This window comes from Pseudorasbora parva, chromosome 15 (genome assembly GCF_024679245.1).
Source record: "Pseudorasbora parva isolate DD20220531a chromosome 15, ASM2467924v1, whole genome shotgun sequence".
Lineage (NCBI taxonomy): Eukaryota > Metazoa > Chordata > Actinopteri > Cypriniformes > Gobionidae > Pseudorasbora > Pseudorasbora parva.
In genome coordinates, this window is record NC_090186.1 from 1,772,374 (window position 1) to 1,793,172 (window position 20,799).

Consider the following 20,799-nt stretch of genomic DNA (forward strand, 5'->3'; position numbering starts at 1 on the left):
TTTGGCAGAGCTCTCCTACATCTGCCCCAGATGAACACACTCGCTCTCCTCACATTGACTGTGGGTCTGGGCTTTCGGCAAACATCAGAATGCAAGGAATTTAGGGGGCTGATAAAATAAGGTTGTTTTTGTTTGTTTCTTCTCAAATTTTTGATGAAGTTGGTGGCTGCTGTCTGGTTTATTTACAGCAAGGTCATGGGGAAAGATATGCAGTGACGTTCAGGATGACCAGCACTGAACATGGGACTGCTCAAAGGCCAGAAAAAGCACAAAAATAGGTAACACACACACTGCAAAAAAGGCTTTTCTTACTTAGTCTTGTTTCTAGTCTAAATATATAAAAATTCTTACATTAAGAAACATTTACTAGTCAAGCAAAAGTAATTGTCTTGTTTTGGGGGAAAAATAACTCTAAATGAAGAGAGTTTTTGCTTAAAATAAGATAAATAATCTGCCAATGGGGTGAGAAAAATAATCTTAATTCAAACAGAAAACAAGATTATTTTTCTCACCCCATTGGCAGATTATTTATCTTATTTTAAGCAAAAACTCTCTTCATTTAGAGTTATTTTCTCCCAAAACAAGACAATTACTTTTGCTTGTCTAGTAAATACTTCTTGCTTTAAGAATTTTTAGATGTTTGGACTAGAAACAAGTAAGAAAAGTATATTTTTGCAGTGTATTCTCTATTAACTCTGACGTTTGCCTCAATAATCTCCTAATTTACTGCTTATTAATAGTTAGTAAGGTAGTTTTTGTAGCGTTTAAGTTTAGGTATTGGGTCGGATTAAGGGATGTAGAATAAGCTCATGCAGAATAAGGCATTAATATGAGCTCTAGAAGTGCTAATAAACAGACAATATCATAGTAATATGCATGATCATAAGACACTAGTTAATAACTGAACCTTAAAATAAAGTGTTAGCAAAAAATAAAAAGGAAATCAGTGCAAGTTTTTTGCAGTTTATTTACTCGTGACCTTGAAGCAATCCAAAAGTAATCAGATTACATTATTTTCATATTGTGATGCTTGGATTACGATAATGAATACTTTTGAATACCCTACCAACTTATTTTAACTTGTTAGATGGCCCAGTCAGCTGTGATTGGTCAGATGGCCCAGTCAGCTGTGATTGGTCAGATGGCCCAGTCAGCTGTGATTGGTCAGATGGCCCAGTCAGCTGTGATTGGTCAGATGGCCCAGTCAGCTGTGATTGGTCAGATGGCCCAGCGTGCTGTGATTGGTCAGATGGCCCAGTCAGCTGTGATTGGTCAGATGGCCCAGCGTGCTGTGATTCGTCTACTCTGCTCCTATTGGTCAGATGGATTGACTACATTTATGGTATTTTTTGTTATTTTCTGAGATATGATATGTAATTACGAACTGTTGTCCGAAAAATAGCTGTATAAAAAATACCACAGAAAAGGTGAATGTGATGAGTAAACGATGACAGAACGGTGAGTTATCCCATTTATATATAATGAGTGTTATAATAGACCCAGTTACAGGTACAGTCAGTTCATCTTCTGATGAAACCATGTGCAACCATATTAGGAATGAGCGCAAAACCGGACGTTATCTGGAAAGGCCGTGTTTATTCTGAGAAACGGATCAATTATACATAGATAAGTTCAAAAATATCAGTGTGTGTGTGTTTTACACAATAAATTATTTAAAGTAAAATAACTAGCAGTGCTGGTACAACACACATACTGCACTCAAACAGACAACAGGTCCTGTCTGAATATCAAAAACAATACTAACACATTTCGGTAAGTAACCTGTTGGTCACTGAATTGTTCGCTCTACCCATACTTTTATTTCCCAGACAGCATCATAGTGTCGGCCCAGATCCGGCCCACATCTGGGACATGTGGATTCGAAATAAACCTTGGACAAATCAACCATGTTGCTGCCTGGGTTATCATTAAGCCTCAGTTTTTGTATATCAAATTTATAAAATAAAAAAGCAGCACAACAGCCTAAGCTTTCTGTTCAAAGGCCATTTAATTTTTTCTATAATTTCCAAAATAACGTAGTATCGGCCCAGATGCGGCCCACATCTGGGACATTTGGATTCCAAATCTGGGAAATCTGGGACAACACAACCATGTTGCTGCCTGTGTCATCATTAGGCATACACTAGGTCCGAGTGTCTCTTCTGTATTGCAGGCGGACTGTGAAGGCCAAAGCCAGTGGATTGACATTTGCCGCTAGCTCCGTTTTAAAATCTGGTCTCTGACGTGCCTCTCTTCAGACAGCTGCTCATGAATTCATCATGCTCAAAGCTCAAGTTATTGTGAGACCTGGAGATCATAAGCAGTTTCTCCTTTTTAGTGTAGTCCTTCCTCATGGCCACTTGGGGCACTATAAGCCTGTCCATAGGGTCCTCTTTGTTCTCCAGTTTCGTGTATCCTTTACTATTACTGCGGTCCAATCTGGGCCAGCTAGGGTGTTTCCGCTGTTCATGCTGCACTGTCAGCATTGTTGGCGCTCTCTCTAAATCCAGAGATTTGGAATGGGCTGAAAACATGTGGCTATTGGAGCCGAGGTCTTTACGCGCCGCTCCAGGTGATAGAAATCTCCCACTTTTGGATCCAGGAGATAACGAGGAATGGGAAGATGTGGGAGATTCGGTGGCGGATTTGCTCCGGAGCAGCAGGGCGCCCGGAGGCTTGAATGCTTTGGCGATATCTGGAATAGGGACTGTTAGCGACTCCATTGACGGAGGTCTGGAGTGGACCCTGTTTTGCTCTGAGTCCTCCGTGATGCTATCGATGTCAGGCTCGTCGATGACGCAGTTGTTGAGTTTGATTACGGGGAGCGTGAAGGCGCTGATGGAAGAGGACACAATGGAGCGAGTTTGGCATTTCTTAAGCGCGCCACGCTTGTCATCCCAACGACGACCAACATCGTCCTGGAACCCAAATATGCATTCAGAACGGCCTTTATAGGTCGGAGACAACAGGCCGAATCCGCCTCGAGCCTCACTCATTAGGCCCTCGTCATCCTCCGCCGAGCTGGTCCTGTGGGAGAACCGGCCGTCTCCATCCAGACTAGGAAAGGACATGAGCGTGTTTTCTGCGAGCCGTGAGGCAAACTGGCTCTCCGGACCAAAAGAACGGATCTCTGTGTCGCCGTAAGGACCCCCGTTCGTACACTTCTGCTCCTTAATCCGCAGGCTGTGAATGTCTATGACGGTCGAGTACATGTCCCTCATGTGGATGATCTTCGTCTCACGATCCCTGTTCTCATGTAACATGGCATTAGCACAGATGAAGATAAAAATCCCAATTCCCATGGTGAAAGGACCCAGCATTTTCATCTTCTCGGAGTGCCGCTCCAAGAATTGCACGATGGAGCCCATCTGCGCTTGGTTAACCTGCGTAGCGTTCACGGGTAACTTACTTCCTGCCTTTGTGTTATGTTTAGGCCAGTATCCCAGAACAGCCATGGCAGTGCCTACCATGAGGATGAGCACTCCCAAAACCAGGAAGAATCCCGATGCCGAATACAGTCGGATCTTCCCTCTCACCACCACCACATCCGCTCTAGATTTGCGTTTGGGGCATTTCTTCTCAGGAGCGGCGGCTGGGCTCTGGACTGGCAGATAAAACTGAGAGCGGCTTGAGTCTTGTCTTTTCAATGCCGCGAGCCCCGTGATCACCCCACCTGTGGCAATCATTGCGGAGCCAATGCAAGCCTGCCAATGAAAGAATAAACACGTGTTTAAGTACGAAGCTTCAGGCATCTTATCCAGCCTGGTCTCATTGGAAAAACGGACCTGTTGCAACATTTTTGCAAACCACAAATGTACATATTGCGATAGTTTCAAAGTGAAACGTCCACTGGGTGGCGCTAAAAGCTTTTTCCAGAACAAATGTGCGTGAATCTGAAGTTTTGTTACGTTGTTTTTTTAACGTACACACACACTAAACCCTAAACCGACCGGATAGTGTTAACAAAAGCAAATGTGACAAAAATAAGATTGTGTCGATGTCATTTTATCTTGTGTTTTAAACTCGTCTTTGAGCTCTTTTATCATCACTCGTTTTTCAGCATCGCAAGGTCAAATCTGTAGCAGCTGAGCTATCGAGCAAACTTAGTACGTCAGAAAAGAGGAACATATGGAGCTGGTTAAGTCACGCAAACTCCACAATGTGTTCGCTTACAAATCACGGACTATGGTAAAGAAAGAAAAGAAACCGATAACGAATGCTCGCTGTGTTACTGCCTCTAGTGTTCATTTCTGTTGGAAACTGTCGTGATATGGACCTATTGGTATGTATTTTGTGGTTTGCATAAACATTGCCACCGGTATATTTTGCCCATGAGACCAGGATGATCTCATCTTGCTGTCTATCTCAGTCCGAGGTGTGTGGGATATTTGTTTGCTGAATCTGGTTTAAGCAATCTTCCCAGACAGTTCTATAAATAAATCATTAAAGCATGCATGTCAAAAATGCCTATTTATAAGTCTAGTAATGTGACTTTGACTGTAAGGGGCAACCAAATATACTGACACAACAACAAACAATCTACAATATACGTTATTTGATCAAATCTAAGATATTGTGCATTAACTTACTAACATAGCTAATCTTAGTGCTAGCAAAGAGCGAGTAAACTGGAATGTGTATTATCCCTTTATGACCTGTGAACAAGGATATGTAGCATTAGAACAAAAAACGTGTACTGTAGGCTAAATGGTTAGGTCAGAGAGAGACGTTATTTGTAAAGATGCATGGGGAATTACAGATATCAGACAGAAGTCTCCCATTGTACATGTCAATTGAACGGTTACAGTGTATTTAAATAAATCCCTGAGGCTCACTGCTCACATTGATAGATTATTGTAACAGGTCCCATGCTGACTGTAAGCAGTGCAAAACTTAATTAATTAACAATGAGAGAGAGAGAGAGAGAGAGAGAGAGAGAGAGAGAGAGAGAGAGAGAGAGAGAGAGAGAGAGAGAGAGAGAGAGAGAGAGAGAGAGAGAGAGAGAGAGAGAGAGAGAGAGAGAGAGAGAGAGAGAGAGAGAGAGAGAGTGCTCAAATTATCACATAGTCAAATGGAAATAAAAGATAAGGAAACAATCTAAGTGCAGCAGTATAAGATAAACAAAATATGTTTTATGGCCTCATTTCAGGGAAACGCATATGTCATTTTCTCAAACATGTACATACATGTTGCTGAAAATACCTTATATTGCCAAAAGTATTGTGACGCCCCTCCAAATCAGTGAGTTCAGGTGTTCAATCTCTTCATGGTCACAGAGAACGGGACTTGCCTGACTGCATTGTGCCAAGTGTAAAGTTTGGTGGAGGGGGGATTATGGGGTGGGGTTGTTTTTCAGGGCTTGGCCCCTTAGTTCCAGTGAAAGGAACTCTTAATGCGTCACCGAGACATTCTGGAAAATTTCATGCTCCCATCTTTGTGGGATCAGTTTGTGGACGGCCCCTTCCTGTCCCAGCATGACTGCGCTCCAGTGCACAAAGCGTCGCTCCATAAAGACATGGATGAGGAGTTTGGTGTGGAGGAACTGGACTGGCCTGCTCAGAGTCCTGAGCTCAACCCGACAGAACAGCTTTGGGATGAATTAGAGCGGAGACTGAGAGCCAGGCCTTCTCGTCCAACATCAGTGCCTGACCTCACAAATGAGCTTCTAGAAGAATGGGCAAAAATCCCCATAAACACACTCCTAAACCTTGAGGAAAGCCTTCCCAGAAGAGCTGGAGCTGTTAGAGAGGGGGGGCCGACTCCAGATTAAACCCCACGGGTTAACAATGGGAAGCTCATGTGTGTCTAGAGGCAGGCGGCACAACACTTTTGGCAATATAATGTATATCCTCTGGAACTCGACTCTCTCGTGAACGCGAGTTTATAAAGTTGTAAATCTGTAAGAATAAGGTCGTATACCCCTAGGATGAGCTGAGGGTAAATCATGGGATCTTCTTTATTTTGGAGTGAATTATTCATTTAACGCTCTTTTTATTTGTTTACTTCAACATGTAAAGTTGATTAAAAAAGTTCTGTAAAATCTTTTGTAAAATAAGTAGCATGCCATGCTTTTAGATCAAAGGACAACAATTAAAAGGAACAGTTCATCCAAAATGTATGTGTTCATTTCTTCTGTGAAACATAAAATGAGATGTCAGACAGACTGTCAGCTTCTGTTCGGCATAAAAGAAATGAGGATGGTGTACAAAAAAATAACATTATGAAAAAGCACAGCTTAATCTAGATTGTGTTCCTCATACAAAGCTAATCAAATGTCTTCAGAAGACTTGGAATATCGCACACAAATGAATGTCCTTTTGTAATATTCACACCATTCACTTTTTGTGTATTCACTTTAATCTTTAAAATCTATCTTTTTATCTATCCGTCCATCCTAACCTTTGAAAACGTAAGCTTTTAAAACCCGTTCAAACTCTCTGGTCAGGCTTTTTCACGCACTCTTCAAAGTTTGTCTTGACTGATCTTTTTTTAATCTAGTTGTTATAGTTATCGTTTCTCTAGTGCTCATTTGATCGATTGATTAATCAGCCAAAGCAACTGATGACTAAAGGAAAGGCTAAATGTCGAAACACACAGAACACATGAGATCCTAGCGATCGAAGCTGAACCCAACAAGCACATCCACACAGTCAGAGTCCAGAAGAGATATTGGGTTTCTCTTCTGATGATCCCTCTCAGGGTAAACTCATCGATATCTGTGGCAGAGAGAGGGGGACTGTCTAATAAATGAATGACTAGATGAATTTACTAATAAATCAAATGGTCAGTCCACTATACAAATCACAAGGGAGGAGACTGGACAGTTTGTCCACTTCCATTGGGATTTTCATTTCCATTGTTAGGATTACATTTTCACACACTGCAAAAAATGCTTTGCTTACTTAGTGTTTTTGTCTTGTTTCTAGTCCAAACATCTAAAAATTCTTAAAACAAAAAGTATTTACTACAACAGGGGTTTTCAAACTGGGGTCCGGGGGTCCTCAGAAGGTTATAAGGGGTCCTCTAGAAAATTTCAGGGGCTAAAAAGACTAAGCAAATGGTTAAAGTCTACTGTTCATTCAGGTTTTTCTCACTATAGTCCACTAATATTTGCCTTTATCTCGCTCACTGGGGTTCTTAACGCAGTGCATAAGCTGCTTACATACAATTATTGTGTAAGTTGCTTATACAAATAATTTTTAATGGAAAATGTTCTTCAGGTTTATACATCCAACATTAAGTATAGTCAATTTAAGTTTGGAAAAAGTATGTTGTATTTATAATATCAGACTTACTATTTATCTAACAGTTTAAATGTTTTTTCATACATAAAAATATGTGACCCTGGACCAGAAGACCAGTCATCACAGTCGCAATAGCCAACAATACATTTGTGTGGGTAAAAATTATAAATTGTTCTTATATGCCAAACATCAGTCGGATATTAAGTAAATATAATGTCCCATGAATATATATGTATACATTTTTATTTTTAAAAAGTGACCCGTATGACTGGTTTTGTGGTCCAGGGTCACATATAGACTGATTTAAAGAAGAGGGTCCCATAAAAGGTTTATCATATTGGGGGGGTCCTTGAGATCAAAGTTTGAAAACCCCTGTACTAGACAAGCAAAAGTAATCGTCTTGTTTTGGGAAAAATAACTCAAAATGAAGAGAGTTTTTGCTTAAAATAAGATAAATAATCTGCCAATGGGGTGAGAAAAATAATCTTAATTCAAACAGAAAACAAGATTATTACTCTCACCCCATTGGCAGATTATTTATCTTATTTTAAGCAAAAACTCTCTTCATTTTGAGTTATTTTTCCCAAAACAAGACAATTACTTTCACTTGTCTAGTAAATGTTTCTTAATGTAAGAATTTTTAAATATTTAGACTAGAAACAAGACAAAAATACTGAGGAAGAAGAGCATTTTTGCAGTGCAGCAATTTTATCTCATGGAATCTTTTTAGCCTAATTATTTCTAATTATATGCAGATGAATTTGAATCAGCACTAAACAGGTGGTGCCTAAGGCCCAGTAATTAGCTGGCACGAGAAGGGTTTTGTTTTTATAATCGGCGAGATGAAGCTCGTGAAGTCGAACACTGTTGATGTGCAGCACGAGGCGAGTGCTGCAATACAAACACAAAGTTGTTCTGCTGAAAGGCAGCCGTGGAAATAAAACATTAACAGAGTTGGAAGCTGGAGGAGAGAAGAGGTGGAGATTATATAAACAAACATTAGAACAAAAGCACACATTATGAGATCATAGCCAACAGTCTTCTGGAAACGGGTACTTTAGTCTAAAGAATGCTTTAACTCTCAATGAGCCGTTCCTAATGGCCTGCGTGTTTATCAGCTGCTTCAAACATCTAATCTTTAAACATGTGTTCCAGAAGATATTCACAATCGCTTATCTCGCTATCAAAATGTTATTTCAAGCGTTGGTTTTCAGTAAAGCTACAGAGGAAGAAAGCCCTTTTAAGGAGCATTTCACGCAGTGTTAATAACAGACAACATCCCACTAGACTCGAAACTCGGCTTCAGGTGGGAGATGTCACACCTAAGACACAGCTTTTGCTCAAATCATGCACTCTTCTGCCAGAAGACACACACACACACACACACACACACACACACACACACACACACACACACACACACACACACACACACACACACACACACACACACACACACACACACACACACACTTCACTCTCAATCCCTGCTCCAGATGTAATGAATTAGAATGCAGTTCATGCATTAACTATTCTGTAAATGTTATAGATATCACATTAACATACTGAAGTGCCTCGAAATGCGGAACATAATGTTAATGTGAATAATGTTTTGATGTAATTTGTAGTGTTTGTTGACGTGTTCCCTATCCCTAATATAGAGCACTGTCTGATCGTTCCCTATCCCCTATATAGAGCACTGTCTGATCGTTCCCTATCCCCTATATAGTGCACTGTCTGATCGTTCCCTATCCCCTATATAGAGCACTGTCTGATCGTTCCCTATCCCCTATATAGAGCACTGTCTGATCGTTCCCTATCCCCTATATAGTGCACTGTCTGATCGTTCCCTATCCCCTATATAGTGCACTGTCTGATCGTCCCCTATCCCCTATATAGAGCACTGTCTGATCGTTCCCTATCCCCTATATAGAGCACTGTCTGATCGTTCCCTATCCCCTATATAGAGCACTGTCTGATCGTTCCCTATCCCCTATATAGAGCACTGTCTGATCGTTCCCTATCCCCTATATAGAGCACTGTCTGATCGTTCCCTATCCCCTATATAGTGCACTGTCTGATCGTTCCCTATCCCCTATATAGAGCACTGTCTGATCGTTTCCTATCCCCTATATAGTGCACTGTCTGATCGTTCCCTATCCCCTATATAGTGCACTGTCTGATCGTTCCCTATCCCCTATATAGAGCACTGTCTGATCGTTCCCTATCCCCTATATAGTGCACTGTCTGATCGTTCCCTATCCCCTATATAGAGCACTGTCTGATCGTTCCCTATCCCCTATCTAGAGCACTGTCTGATCGTTCCCTATCCCCTATATAGTGCACTGTCTGATCGTTCCCTATCCCCTATATAGAGCACTGTCTGATCGTTCCCTATCCCCTATATAGTGCACTGTCTGATCGTTCCCTATCCCCTATATAGAGCACTGTCTGATCGTTCCCTATCCCCTATATAGAGCACTGTCTGATCGTTCCCTATCCCCTATATAGAGCACTGTCTGATCGTTCCCTATCCCCTATATAGTGCACTGTCTGATCGTTCCCTATCCCCTATATAGAGCACTGTCTGATCGTTCCCTATCCCCTATATAGAGCACTGTCTGATCGTTCCCTATCCCCTATATAGTGCACTGCCTGATCGTTCCCTATCCCCTATATAGAGCACTGTCTGATCATTCCCTATCCCCTATATAGAGCACTGTCTGATCGTTCCCTATCCCCTATATAGAGCACTGTCTGATCGTTCCCTATCCCCTATATAGTGCACTGTCTGATCGTTCCCTATCCCCTATATAGAGCACTGTCTGATCGTTCCCTATCCCCTATATAGAGCACTGTCTGATCGTTCCCTATCCCCTATATAGAGCACTGTCTGATCGTTCCCTATCCCCTATATAGTGCACTGTCTGATCGTTCCCTATCCCCTATATAGAGCACTGTCTGATCGTTCCCTATCCCCTATATAGAGCACTGTCTGATCGTTCCCTATCCCCTATATAGAGCACTGTCTGATCGTTCCCTATCCCCTATATAGAGCACTGTCTGATCGTTCCCTATCCCCTATATAGAGCACTGTCTGATCGTTCCCTATCCCCTATATAGAACACTGTCTGATCGTTCCCTATCCCCTATATACTGCACTGTCTGATCGTTCCCTATCCCCTATATAGAGCACTGCCTGATCGTTCCCTATCCCCTATATAGAGCACTGTCTGATCGTTCCCTATCCCCTATATAGAGCACTGCCTGATCGTTCCCTATCCCCTATATAGAGCACTGTCTGATCATTCCCTATCCCCTATATAGAGCACTGTCTGATCGTTCCCTATCCCCTATATAGAGCACTGTCTGATCGCTCCCTATCCCCTATATAGAGCACTGTCTGATCGTTCCCTATCCCCTATATAGCGCACTGTCTGATCGTTCCCTATCCCCTATATAGCGCACTGTCTGATCGTTCCCTATCCCCTATATAGAGCACTGTCTGATCGTTCCCTATCCCCTATATAGTGCACTGTCTGATCGTTCCCTATCCCCTATATAGTGCACTGTTTGATCGTTCCCTATCCCCTATATAGAGCACTGTTTGATCGTTCCCTATCCCCTATATAGTGCACTGTCTGATCGTTCCCTATCCCCTATATAGTGCACTGTTTGATCGTTCCCTATCCCCTATATAGAGCACTGTCTGATCGTTCCCTATCCCCTATATAGTGCACTGTCTGATCGTTCCCTATCCCCTATATAGAGCACTGTCTGATCGTTCCCCATCCCCTATATAGAGCACTGTCTGATCGTTCCCTATCCCCTATATAGAGCACTGTCTGATCGTTCCCTATCCCTTATATAGAGCACTGTCTGATCGTTCCCTATCCCCTATATAGAGCACTGTCTGATCGTTCCCTATCCCCTATATAGCGCACTGTCTGATCGTTCCCTATCCCCTATATAGAGCACTGTCTGATCGTTCCCTATCCCCTATATAGAGCACTGTCTGATCGTTCCCTATCCCTTATATAGAGCACTGTCTGATCGTTCCCTATCCCCTATATAGAGCACTGTCTGATCGTTCCCTATCCCCTATATAGTGCACAGTTTGATCGTTCCCTATCCCCTATATAGAGCACTGTCTGATCGTTCCCTATCCCCTATATAGAGCACTGTCTGATCGTTCCCTATCCCCTATATAGAGCACTGTCTGATCGTTCCCTATCCCTATATAGAGCACTGTCTGATCGTTCCCTATCCCCTATATAGTGCACTGTCTGATCGTTCCCTATCCCCTATATAGAGCACTGTCTGATCGTTCCCTATCCCCTATATAGAGCACTGTCTGATCGTTCCCTATCCCCTATATAGTGCACTGTCTGATCGTTCCCTATCCCCTATATAGAGCACTGTCTGATCGTTCCCCATCCCCTATATAGAGCACTGTCTGATCGTTCCCTATCCCCTATATAGAGCACTGTCTGATCGTTCCCTATCCCTTATATAGAGCACTGTCTGATCGTTCCCTATCCCCTATATAGAGCACTGTCTGATCGTTCCCTATCCCCTATATAGCGCACTGTCTGATCGTTCCCTATCCCCTATATAGAGCACTGTCTGATCGTTCCCTATCCCCTATATAGAGCACTGTCTGATCGTTCCCTATCCCTTATATAGAGCACTGTCTGATCGTTCCCTATCCCCTATATAGAGCACTGTCTGATCGTTCCCTATCCCCTATATAGTGCACAGTTTGATCGTTCCCTATCCCCTATATAGAGCACTGTCTGATCGTTCCCTATCCCCTATATAGAGCACTGTCTGATCGTTCCCTATCCCCTATATAGAGCACTGTCTGATCGTTCCCTATCCCTATATAGAGCACTGTCTGATCGTTCCCTATCCCCTATATAGTGCACTGTCTGATCGTTCCCTATCCCCTATATAGAGCACTGTCTGATCGTTCCCTATCCCCTATATAGAGCACTGTCTGATCGTTCCCTATCCCCTATATAGAGCACTGTCTGATCGTTCCCTATCCCCTATACAGAGCACTGTCTGATCGTTCCCTATCCCCTATATAGAGCACTGTCTGATCGTTCCCTATCCCCTATATAGAGCACTGTCTGATCGTTCCCTATCCCCTATATAGAGCACTGTCTGATCGTTCCCTATCCCCTATATAGAGCACTGTCTGATCGTTCCCTATCCCCTATATAGAGCACTGTCTGATCGTTCCCTATCCCCTATATGTCAGAATGGGAAAGAAAGGTGATTTAAGTTATTTTGAGCGAGGCAGGGTTGTTGTAGGGTTTACAAAGAATGGTGTGAAAAGTGAAAAACATGATTCAAGCCGACTGATTCAAGCTGATAGAAGAGCAACTTTGACTGAAATAACCACTCGTTACAACCAAGGTATGCAGCAAAGCATTTGTGAAGCCACAACACACACAACCTTGAGGTGGATGGGCTACAACAGCAGAAGACCCCACCGGGTACCACTCATCTCCACTACAAATAGGAAAAAGAGGCGACAATTTACACAAGCTCACCAAAATTGGACAGTTGAAGACTGGAAAAATGTTGCCTGGTCTGATGAGTCTCGATTTCTGTTGAGACATTCAGATGGTAGAGTCAGAATTTGGCGTGAACAGAATGAGAACATGGATCCATCATGCCTTGTTCCCACTGTGCAGGCTGGTGGTGGTGGTATAATGGTGTGGGGGATGTTTTCTTGGCACACTTTAGGCCCCTTAGTGCCAATTGGGCATCGGTTAAATGCCACGGCCTACCTGAGCATTGTTTCTGACCATGTCCATCCCTTTATGACCACCATGTCCCCATCCTCTGATGGCTACTCCGGCAGGATAATGCACCATGTCACAAAGCTCAAATCATTTCAAATTGGTTTCTTGAACATGCCAATGAGTTGACTGAACTAAAATGGCCGCCAGTCCCCAGATCTCAACCCAATAGAGTATCTTTGGGATGTGGTGGAACGGGAGCTTCGTGCCCTGGATGTGCATCCCACAAATCTCCATCAACTGCAAAATGCTCTCCTATCAATATGGGCCGACATTTCTAAAGAATGCTTTCAGCAGCTTGTTGATCAATGCCACGGAGAATTAAGGCAGTTCTGAAGGAGAAAGGGGGTCAAACACAGGATTAGTGTGTGCTCCTAATAATCCTTTAGGGGAGTGTGTATACTCATTGAAAATGACAGCAGATCTTGAATCAAGCCTCCACAAGAGGGCCCAGTGAGTAAATATAATCCACACAGCACTCAAACATAGCTGTTAACAAAAGTGCTTTCCCCCATAAAACTATTATTAATTTTAAACTGAATTAGGTGCATTTTAAAAGCACCTGTAAAGTGTCCATTGTGAACCGAGCCACTCAAAACACTTTATTATGAGCCGCGTCTTCACTTTGCAGGCGCTCTGATTTTGGATTGCTTTAAAAGTGCTCCAAATTCAGTTCATTTTAAAATTAATAACATTTTGTGGATAGGAATGTATTGCATTTAACCAGTTTTGCAATGAGAAGCAGTTTCGTAAGCTTTCTCAGCTTCTCTCTGTGCCTGTCTTCACACTCACAGAATCCCACAGGAAGCCTCTCGCCGTAATGTTGCCAAAGAGAGGAAAATGGTGGATTAAGAAGGTAAACAGCGTCAATTTTCACTCACTGGTTTGAGTAGAGCCAACTCAAATTAAACAAATGAGTTCAAACAAATGAACTTTTGAGCATTTAGAACTTTCTTTTTCTTTTGAGTTCTCAAAACTGACACTTTTCCAGCATGATTAGCCAAAATTAAGTGTTCCATTATGTTTCAGTGCACGATTAATGTCAAGCGAGAGATTCTGTAGTGTTTAGTGTTTTGTTATGCTAGTTTAGAGGCGTTTCTGTTATGTTGGTTTTGTGACGAGTGGAGCATGAGCTTACCCAGCAAGCAATTTTGCATCTAAAAGACGTCTAATAACCATCTAAACACAGCCAGACGTCTAGGCTAAACTTGGGCTGTCAGTGAAAATCTAATAGACGTCTAACCATAGCCCAAGATTAGACGGCTATTGAATGACTACATATATATGTCTAAAGCCCCTTTCACACTGCACGTCCAACCCGCAATATTCCCGGAGCATTGCCGGGTCGCCTTCTGTGTGAAAGCAACCACGTCCCGGGATTGATTACTGAATTCGACCCGGGTCGGGGACCTAGTAACATTGGGGGATTCGACCCGGGACGAGCGCTGTGTGAAGAAAAGCCGAAACTAATGCCGCAGCGTGTGCGTAGTTATCGTGCGACTCCTAGAGCTTGTTTTTTCAGTAATACAACCCTGCAGTGCCAGAAGAGCTCGTCCGTGTTTTAAACGCAGAGAGTGTTCGTATACAAAAGAAACTAAAATTAAACAAGCAGAAATGAGCGCAAACTGGACACAAGTCGAGACCGCGGACCTCCTTACTATCCGCCCTGAAGCGGAGATCGCTCGCCGTTATACGTCACATCCGGATGTCACGTGTCGACTCGACCCGGGACCGTTACGGGTTGTGTGTGAAAGCGCACATATTACGGTATTTCGCTGGCAGTGTGAATGGACCAAATCTAGCGGCCCGGGAACAAATGCCGGGTCACATTATCCGTGTATTTGCCGGAATCGCAGTGGGAAAGGGGCTAAATAGACAGCAAATATGGGTCTAGGCTAAATTTGGGCTGTCAGTCAAAATCTAATAGACGTCTAACCATAGCCCAAGGATAGACTAGTCATCAAATAGACGGCTAACAAATGACTAATATATACATTTAATAGACAACAAAATGGCTAAAGGATTCTTTTCACTCAAATATAACAGGTTCTAAAAAATAACAATCCATCCAAACACATTAAATATAAAGGTTTTATTTAGAAAAAGAACATTAACAACATAGACAACTTAAGATAATACAAAAAGATCAAAACATAACAATGACCAAATAAAATGTTAAAAATAAAATTAAATATAAAATTAAGATAAGAAATATGGAATACTAACAACGTAATATAAAAAGAAATATATATATATAAAACTCAAACTCTGTTGCTGCTGGTCAGTCGGTCATCATGGCATCTGCCAAATAAGAAACAAAACATTGCACAAGAAAAGCGTTGTTGACATCATAATGTTTTACTTTATTTACAGTAATTGTGATGAAGTCATTCTCTTTGCTTGGATGCGCACTAGAGCTGGGCAATAAAAGGTTAAGATACATGTATGTGACATGTTTAAAGAGATAGTCATCATTTACTCACCCTCGAGTTGCTCCAAACCTGTATGGGTTTCTTTCTTCTGTTGAACACACACACACATATATATTTTGAAGAATGTTGGTAACCAGGCATCTGATGGTAGCCACTGACTTTCATTGTAGGAAAATAAATACAATGGAAGTCAATAGGGCCCATAAAGCTTCTGATTACCCAGATTCTTCAAAATATCTTCTTTTGTGCTCAACAGAAACAAACAACTTGAAGGCGAGTAAATTACAGAATTTAAATTTTGGGATTTCAGAATTTAAAAGATGTTTTAGCCATTATGTTGCAATGAGGTTAATGATTGGGAATGGTTTAAGGCCAAAGTGAATTTCTGATCTTCTGTCACATCATGATCCATCCTCTCAGGTCATCTGGGTCAGGTCTGCTTTCTGTCCCCCGAGTCAAAACTAAACACGGAGAAGCACAATTCAGTTTTTATACATAACATATCTTGAATGAACTCAAAGAAAACCTGCAGTCCTGTGGCAACTCTTCATTTATTTTAAATCAGGGTTTAATGTTTGCCACTGCCTTTTATTAACTGGAGAGGAATAATGATACATTTCTTACACTGCACTGTAAGTTTTACTCTCCTGTTATCATGTTTTTTATTTGTGTTTGTTTTTTTATAGAACAATGTCTTCTTATATTTGACTTTTTAAATTCCCCAATGTTGCTTTTATGTTTTATGTAAAGCACTATTGGCTTGGTGAAATGTGCAATTCAAATTTGCCTTGCCAATTCAAAGACTCATATTTTCATATAACGTTAAATATCCAAAGAGTAAAAGGATATTTGTGGCTTTCATGACAAACTATAATAGGTTGCACGTTTCTTGTTTATCCCCTTGAAGGTGTACATGTAGCATGCTAACCACATGGCTTTATTCTACAATGTTACTTAGCTAAAATCTCACCGTTCATACACGATAACAAATAATGTATATAATGAGCATATGTCAAAACGAAAACACAGATACTTACAAGGCCAAATCATGTCGTTTAACGTTTGCTGTTGCCCGTTGTTGTTCTCCGATCTCCTCCTCCTCTTGTGGAAAAACAAAGACTCCACCCGACGGAAGTGTTTTCACCTGCCGTCGCAGTAGCACAGGCTACGGTTGGCACCCAGCGGTTGAGAGTTGTAATTGTTTTTTTTTCAAATATATCTAGCTTACGATTTTCTTTGACTGACTTACATTTTAAGTGAATGTTATGCGGGACAGCAAAGCTCAAACTAATTCAAATGTTTACAAATGGGTGGGCTAAAAGCAGACTACACATAGCCCTTCTAATTCAGAGCTAAATCATGGCTATAGATAGACCATGACATGAAATGACACATCTTGCAGATATTATTGACAATGCGAACATGATGTAATATTAACCATATCATGTGCTACATTGCCAAAAACTACAATTAATCAGTTTAGTCTTTTGACTAAAGGTGGGCTACGAATAGCCGGTCTATAGGAGCTAAACCGTGGCTACACACAGCCTATGCACATATCATTTTAAAGAAATGATACCAAACACCTTGTAATCACTGTTAACTTTGCTTACATGATGGAATATCATACATCTCACAAGTTATTTGGACAAAAATTACATGTAACTAAACTCAAGATTCTTTTGGCTAAAAGTGGTCTACTCATAGCCGGACTATATCAGGTCCTAGACGGTGAAATGACGGCTATTGCTTGCTGGGTAGTTTGAGAACAGATATACGTTATATTTATTATATTGCTGTACTTATTCAGCAAGTGCTGTGCTAATGCTTTCAAATCATTGTGTTACCAATTAGCAAGAAGGTTTGCTGAATTAACGTTAGCTAGTTGAAGACAAGTTTACTAAAATGTGCGATTACATGATATTTTTAAGAAATGTATGAATTAGCTTAGTCAAATATTTAAAGTTCAGAGCAATTAAAATGAATGATTACCAAAATAGAGAGTTGAGCTGGAGAACAATCATCAGTTTCTGTCCATCAGTGATCCAAACAGTGTCTAATAACACACATCAGATATTAAAGCGGCGATAGTGTTGCCATGGTTACTGCACAATAACACCGGCGGGTAACGCGAGGATGGCGTCACTGATAGGTGACACACAGTTTTTTTCTTAATTTGTTTATTATTTTAGGAAAATATCACATTCATAAATGTCGATGGGCAAAAAATACACCTAATTTGATTCAATTTAAGTTTGAGCTTTGTCAGTATCTTAAGTCATTGGAGGGTGTAAAGAACACCAAGGCAAAACAAACTTTAGACTGCTGTAAAGCCTTGAATCTTTATCCTTTATAAAGACTTTTGTATTTATTTTGTAACTGGAAATATGGATTTGATCTCAATACCGCTGTGTATATAGTTATTCATCCTTATGTTGTTGTACATTCTAATTATTTTATTTGTATTATTGCATTTTGTATTATTAGCCTACTACTTTTTTCTCTTGCTGTTAATAAAACACACACACACGCACACACACACACACACACACACACGGTTTGTGTGGGATAATTGGGATAATGAGCACAAATCGGCTAAATGAATGCTCTAGCGGATATATTAATCCTAAAATCTTTAAGTGGCTGTCATCAGGAATGCTTTGGAATATAGACCTGTGTCTGATCTCGAGATTGAAACACCTCAAAAAATGAAAGTATGAAAGAGTTATGGAAGTTTACATTTAATGTAAATTAAATGTACTGTGCAAATTTTTTTTTCATACTACTACGAATTCTAAGTATTTTTGTTACTTTGTGTATGTATTTGTGTGTGTGTATGTGTGTAAGTTTGTGTGAGTGAGTGAGTGTGTGTGTGTGTGTGTGTGTGTGTGTGTGTATGTGTGTGTGAGAGAGAGAGAGAGAGAGAGAGAGAGAGAGAGAGAGAGAGAGTGTGTGTGTGTGTGTGTGTGTGTGTGTGTGTGTGTGTGTGTGTGTGTGTGTGTGTGTAGCACAATTATCATATATGCTCTTCAATATTGGTCTTGTTCTCATCTGTCTGATGGAGACTCTAACCTTTAATAAACACTCTCATCATGCACACAAACTGAACCACTAATAAACAAAATGACTCGCGAGTCGTGAAGAAACACACCTGAAGTGTGTGCGTAATGACACACAATCCCTGTAACCCTTAAACAAAACGACCTGCAGATGCAGGTGTGTGTGTGTGTGTGTGTGTGTGTGTGTGTGTGTGTGTGTGTGCAGATTCAGTGACTGATGATGTTTCCTGATCAATCATACACACCTGTGTGTGAGATCCTCCTCCTGGTGTTATGTGTCCATTACGCACAGGCAGATCTCGCGATCATCATCATATTTCCGCTCCAGCGAAGAGGATGGTTTAGCTGGTGCTCTGCTTTAAAAGCGGTGTTATTATTGTAGTTTCATAACTCAGTCCGTCGCATTCTCTGTGTTTGGACGTTTGGAGAGAAAACTTCCATCTGAGCGCGCGCGTCCTCTCCATCTCCACCCAGCGCGCGCGCCAACAGCTGGAGACGCGCTCGCGACAAACTTCACGATTCTCCAGCAAAACAAACCAAAATAATAATAATAATGTTCTGGACGAAAATATCTCAAAGTTCTTTCTTTCCTTCCTCTTTTCCTTCAGCCCCCGAGTCGAGCGGCTTTCCTCGTCTATAAATCCACAGCAGACCATTCAAAGGCGAGCGCGATGAGTTCCCTTAGACGCGGGAATAATCCCTGATCGTGTCGATGAAAGGCACTCATGTTTGGTTGCATTATTAAAGTAAATCATAAACGCGAGTGTTGTTCGTGAAGTGTCGAGACCGCGCGCGGATCGTTTGTAACGAGCAGAGCGCGAGCGTTGCCTTTGTACTCCCACGTGACGCCATTCCCGATGACGCACATTGACAGAGGGAGAGAGAGGGTGCGAATTTTAATAAGTCATTTACGTGGGATTGAAAAAAAAAGTAACAGTATGTTTGGGCAAATCAACACTGACACGATAATGATAATGTGTGTAAACATCTCGTTATTTAAACAAGCACAGCTGCCGTCATCATAATCTCTCCATGTGCATTTTTAATGACAGTAATATCTGAGATCTCTACAGTAGTCTCGCGCGTGTGGGCGTGGCGTCTGAGGCTGGAGTGAGATATGACATGAGCCGAGTCAATAACACGCCTATTTCGGTCAAGCAACTCATATTTAATGTCATCTTATACTGTAAATCACCCCGTGCCCGATTAAATCAAAATAGACAGTTCTTAAAATATGGAATATTTCAGTGTTGATTCTAATTCGTGCGTTAAATGATTTCTGGTAATCTTGAATCAGAATAAATGTATCATTTCTCTGATGATGAAGAGAAGTTTTTTCAACAACAAAAAAAGAGTACAAAATGGTACATTTTAAGGTACAAGTGGCCGTCACTGGGGTGGTTTTTGTACCTCTCAGCCCCCGTCCACACGAAGCCAGCACTTTCCCAATCCGATCTTTTTTTCCTCCTCGTTTCACTGCGTCCACACGAGATTACCGAAACGGACTAAAAACGATGTAGTATACATGCCAGGCCATTGCGTGGCGCTGTAATTCTACCACAGAAATACACTAAAAACAGAGAAGAAGAGTTGTGGCTAGCAGGGGTACAGCAGTGGTCGGTGGTGAGGGAGAAATCTCACGATAAAATAACAATAAATACATTTGCTACTTAACAGATGTGTTTTATTAACGCCTGCACCGACCCCAACCCAAAACACACCCTTACAGTAACGCCACATTCACACGGGGCGTAGGCGTTAACGCTTCCCATTTACTTTGAATGGGTGACATCATCCGTTGCCGAACTGAATTGTGGGTTCCGTCGCGGCGCTTCACTCGCGTTGCAAGCGGCAGAAGTTGAAGAATTCTCAACTTTTCAAGCGCCAGCGGAGGCGTCATCCAATCAGATCGCCGTATGCAAATATCCTACAGCAGACGCTAGCCAATTGCGTTCATTACTGCTCCGTGAACCATCCAGACTATAGACCGTTAAAAATCCAGACGCAGCTCCTGGACCACTACGTGATATTCTTCCTGCTGTCGGCGCTTTTTCGGGATTTAATGTTCTTAACAGCTTCGTGCACCTGTGCAGTGCGCTGACAACAACTACACGGGCAATCGCACTCGCACATACAACCAAAAAAGGCGCTTTTTTGTGTTGTGTTTTGGTCCAAGCGGCAAGTTAATGTGATTGGCTGTTGTCACTATGACGATCGCGTCAGCACCCAGCTTCAGCCACGCCCTCCGTCA

General features: G+C 41.7%; 1 protein-coding gene across 2 annotated transcripts; it reads right to left on the reverse strand.

Annotated features, from left to right (window-relative positions):
• Positions 1–701: 701 nt before the first annotated feature.
• Positions 702–19,396, reverse strand: tmem200a (transmembrane protein 200A). Of its 2 annotated transcripts, none has more exons than XM_067416676.1 (2): positions 17,482–17,619; positions 702–3,704 (listed from the first exon to the last, which is right to left on the reverse strand). In XM_067416676.1, the coding sequence occupies exon 2, from the start codon at positions 3,684–3,686 to the stop codon at positions 2,226–2,228; it is 1,461 nt and encodes a 486-aa protein (XP_067272777.1). In that variant the 5' UTR covers positions 3,687–3,704; positions 17,482–17,619; the 3' UTR covers positions 702–2,225. The 2 variants fall into 2 exon arrangements, with proteins under 2 accessions (XP_067272777.1, XP_067272776.1); XM_067416675.1 differs by lacking the exon at positions 17,482–17,619 and adding an exon at positions 18,794–19,396 and having other exon boundaries at positions 703–3,704.
• Between the last annotated feature and the right edge of the window lie 1,403 nt (positions 19,397–20,799).

Coding starts and splice junctions, on each gene's coding strand:
- tmem200a (XM_067416676.1), bottom strand. CDS start 3,686: ATGATTGCCACAGGTGGGGTGATCACGGGGCTCGCGGCATTGAAAAGA.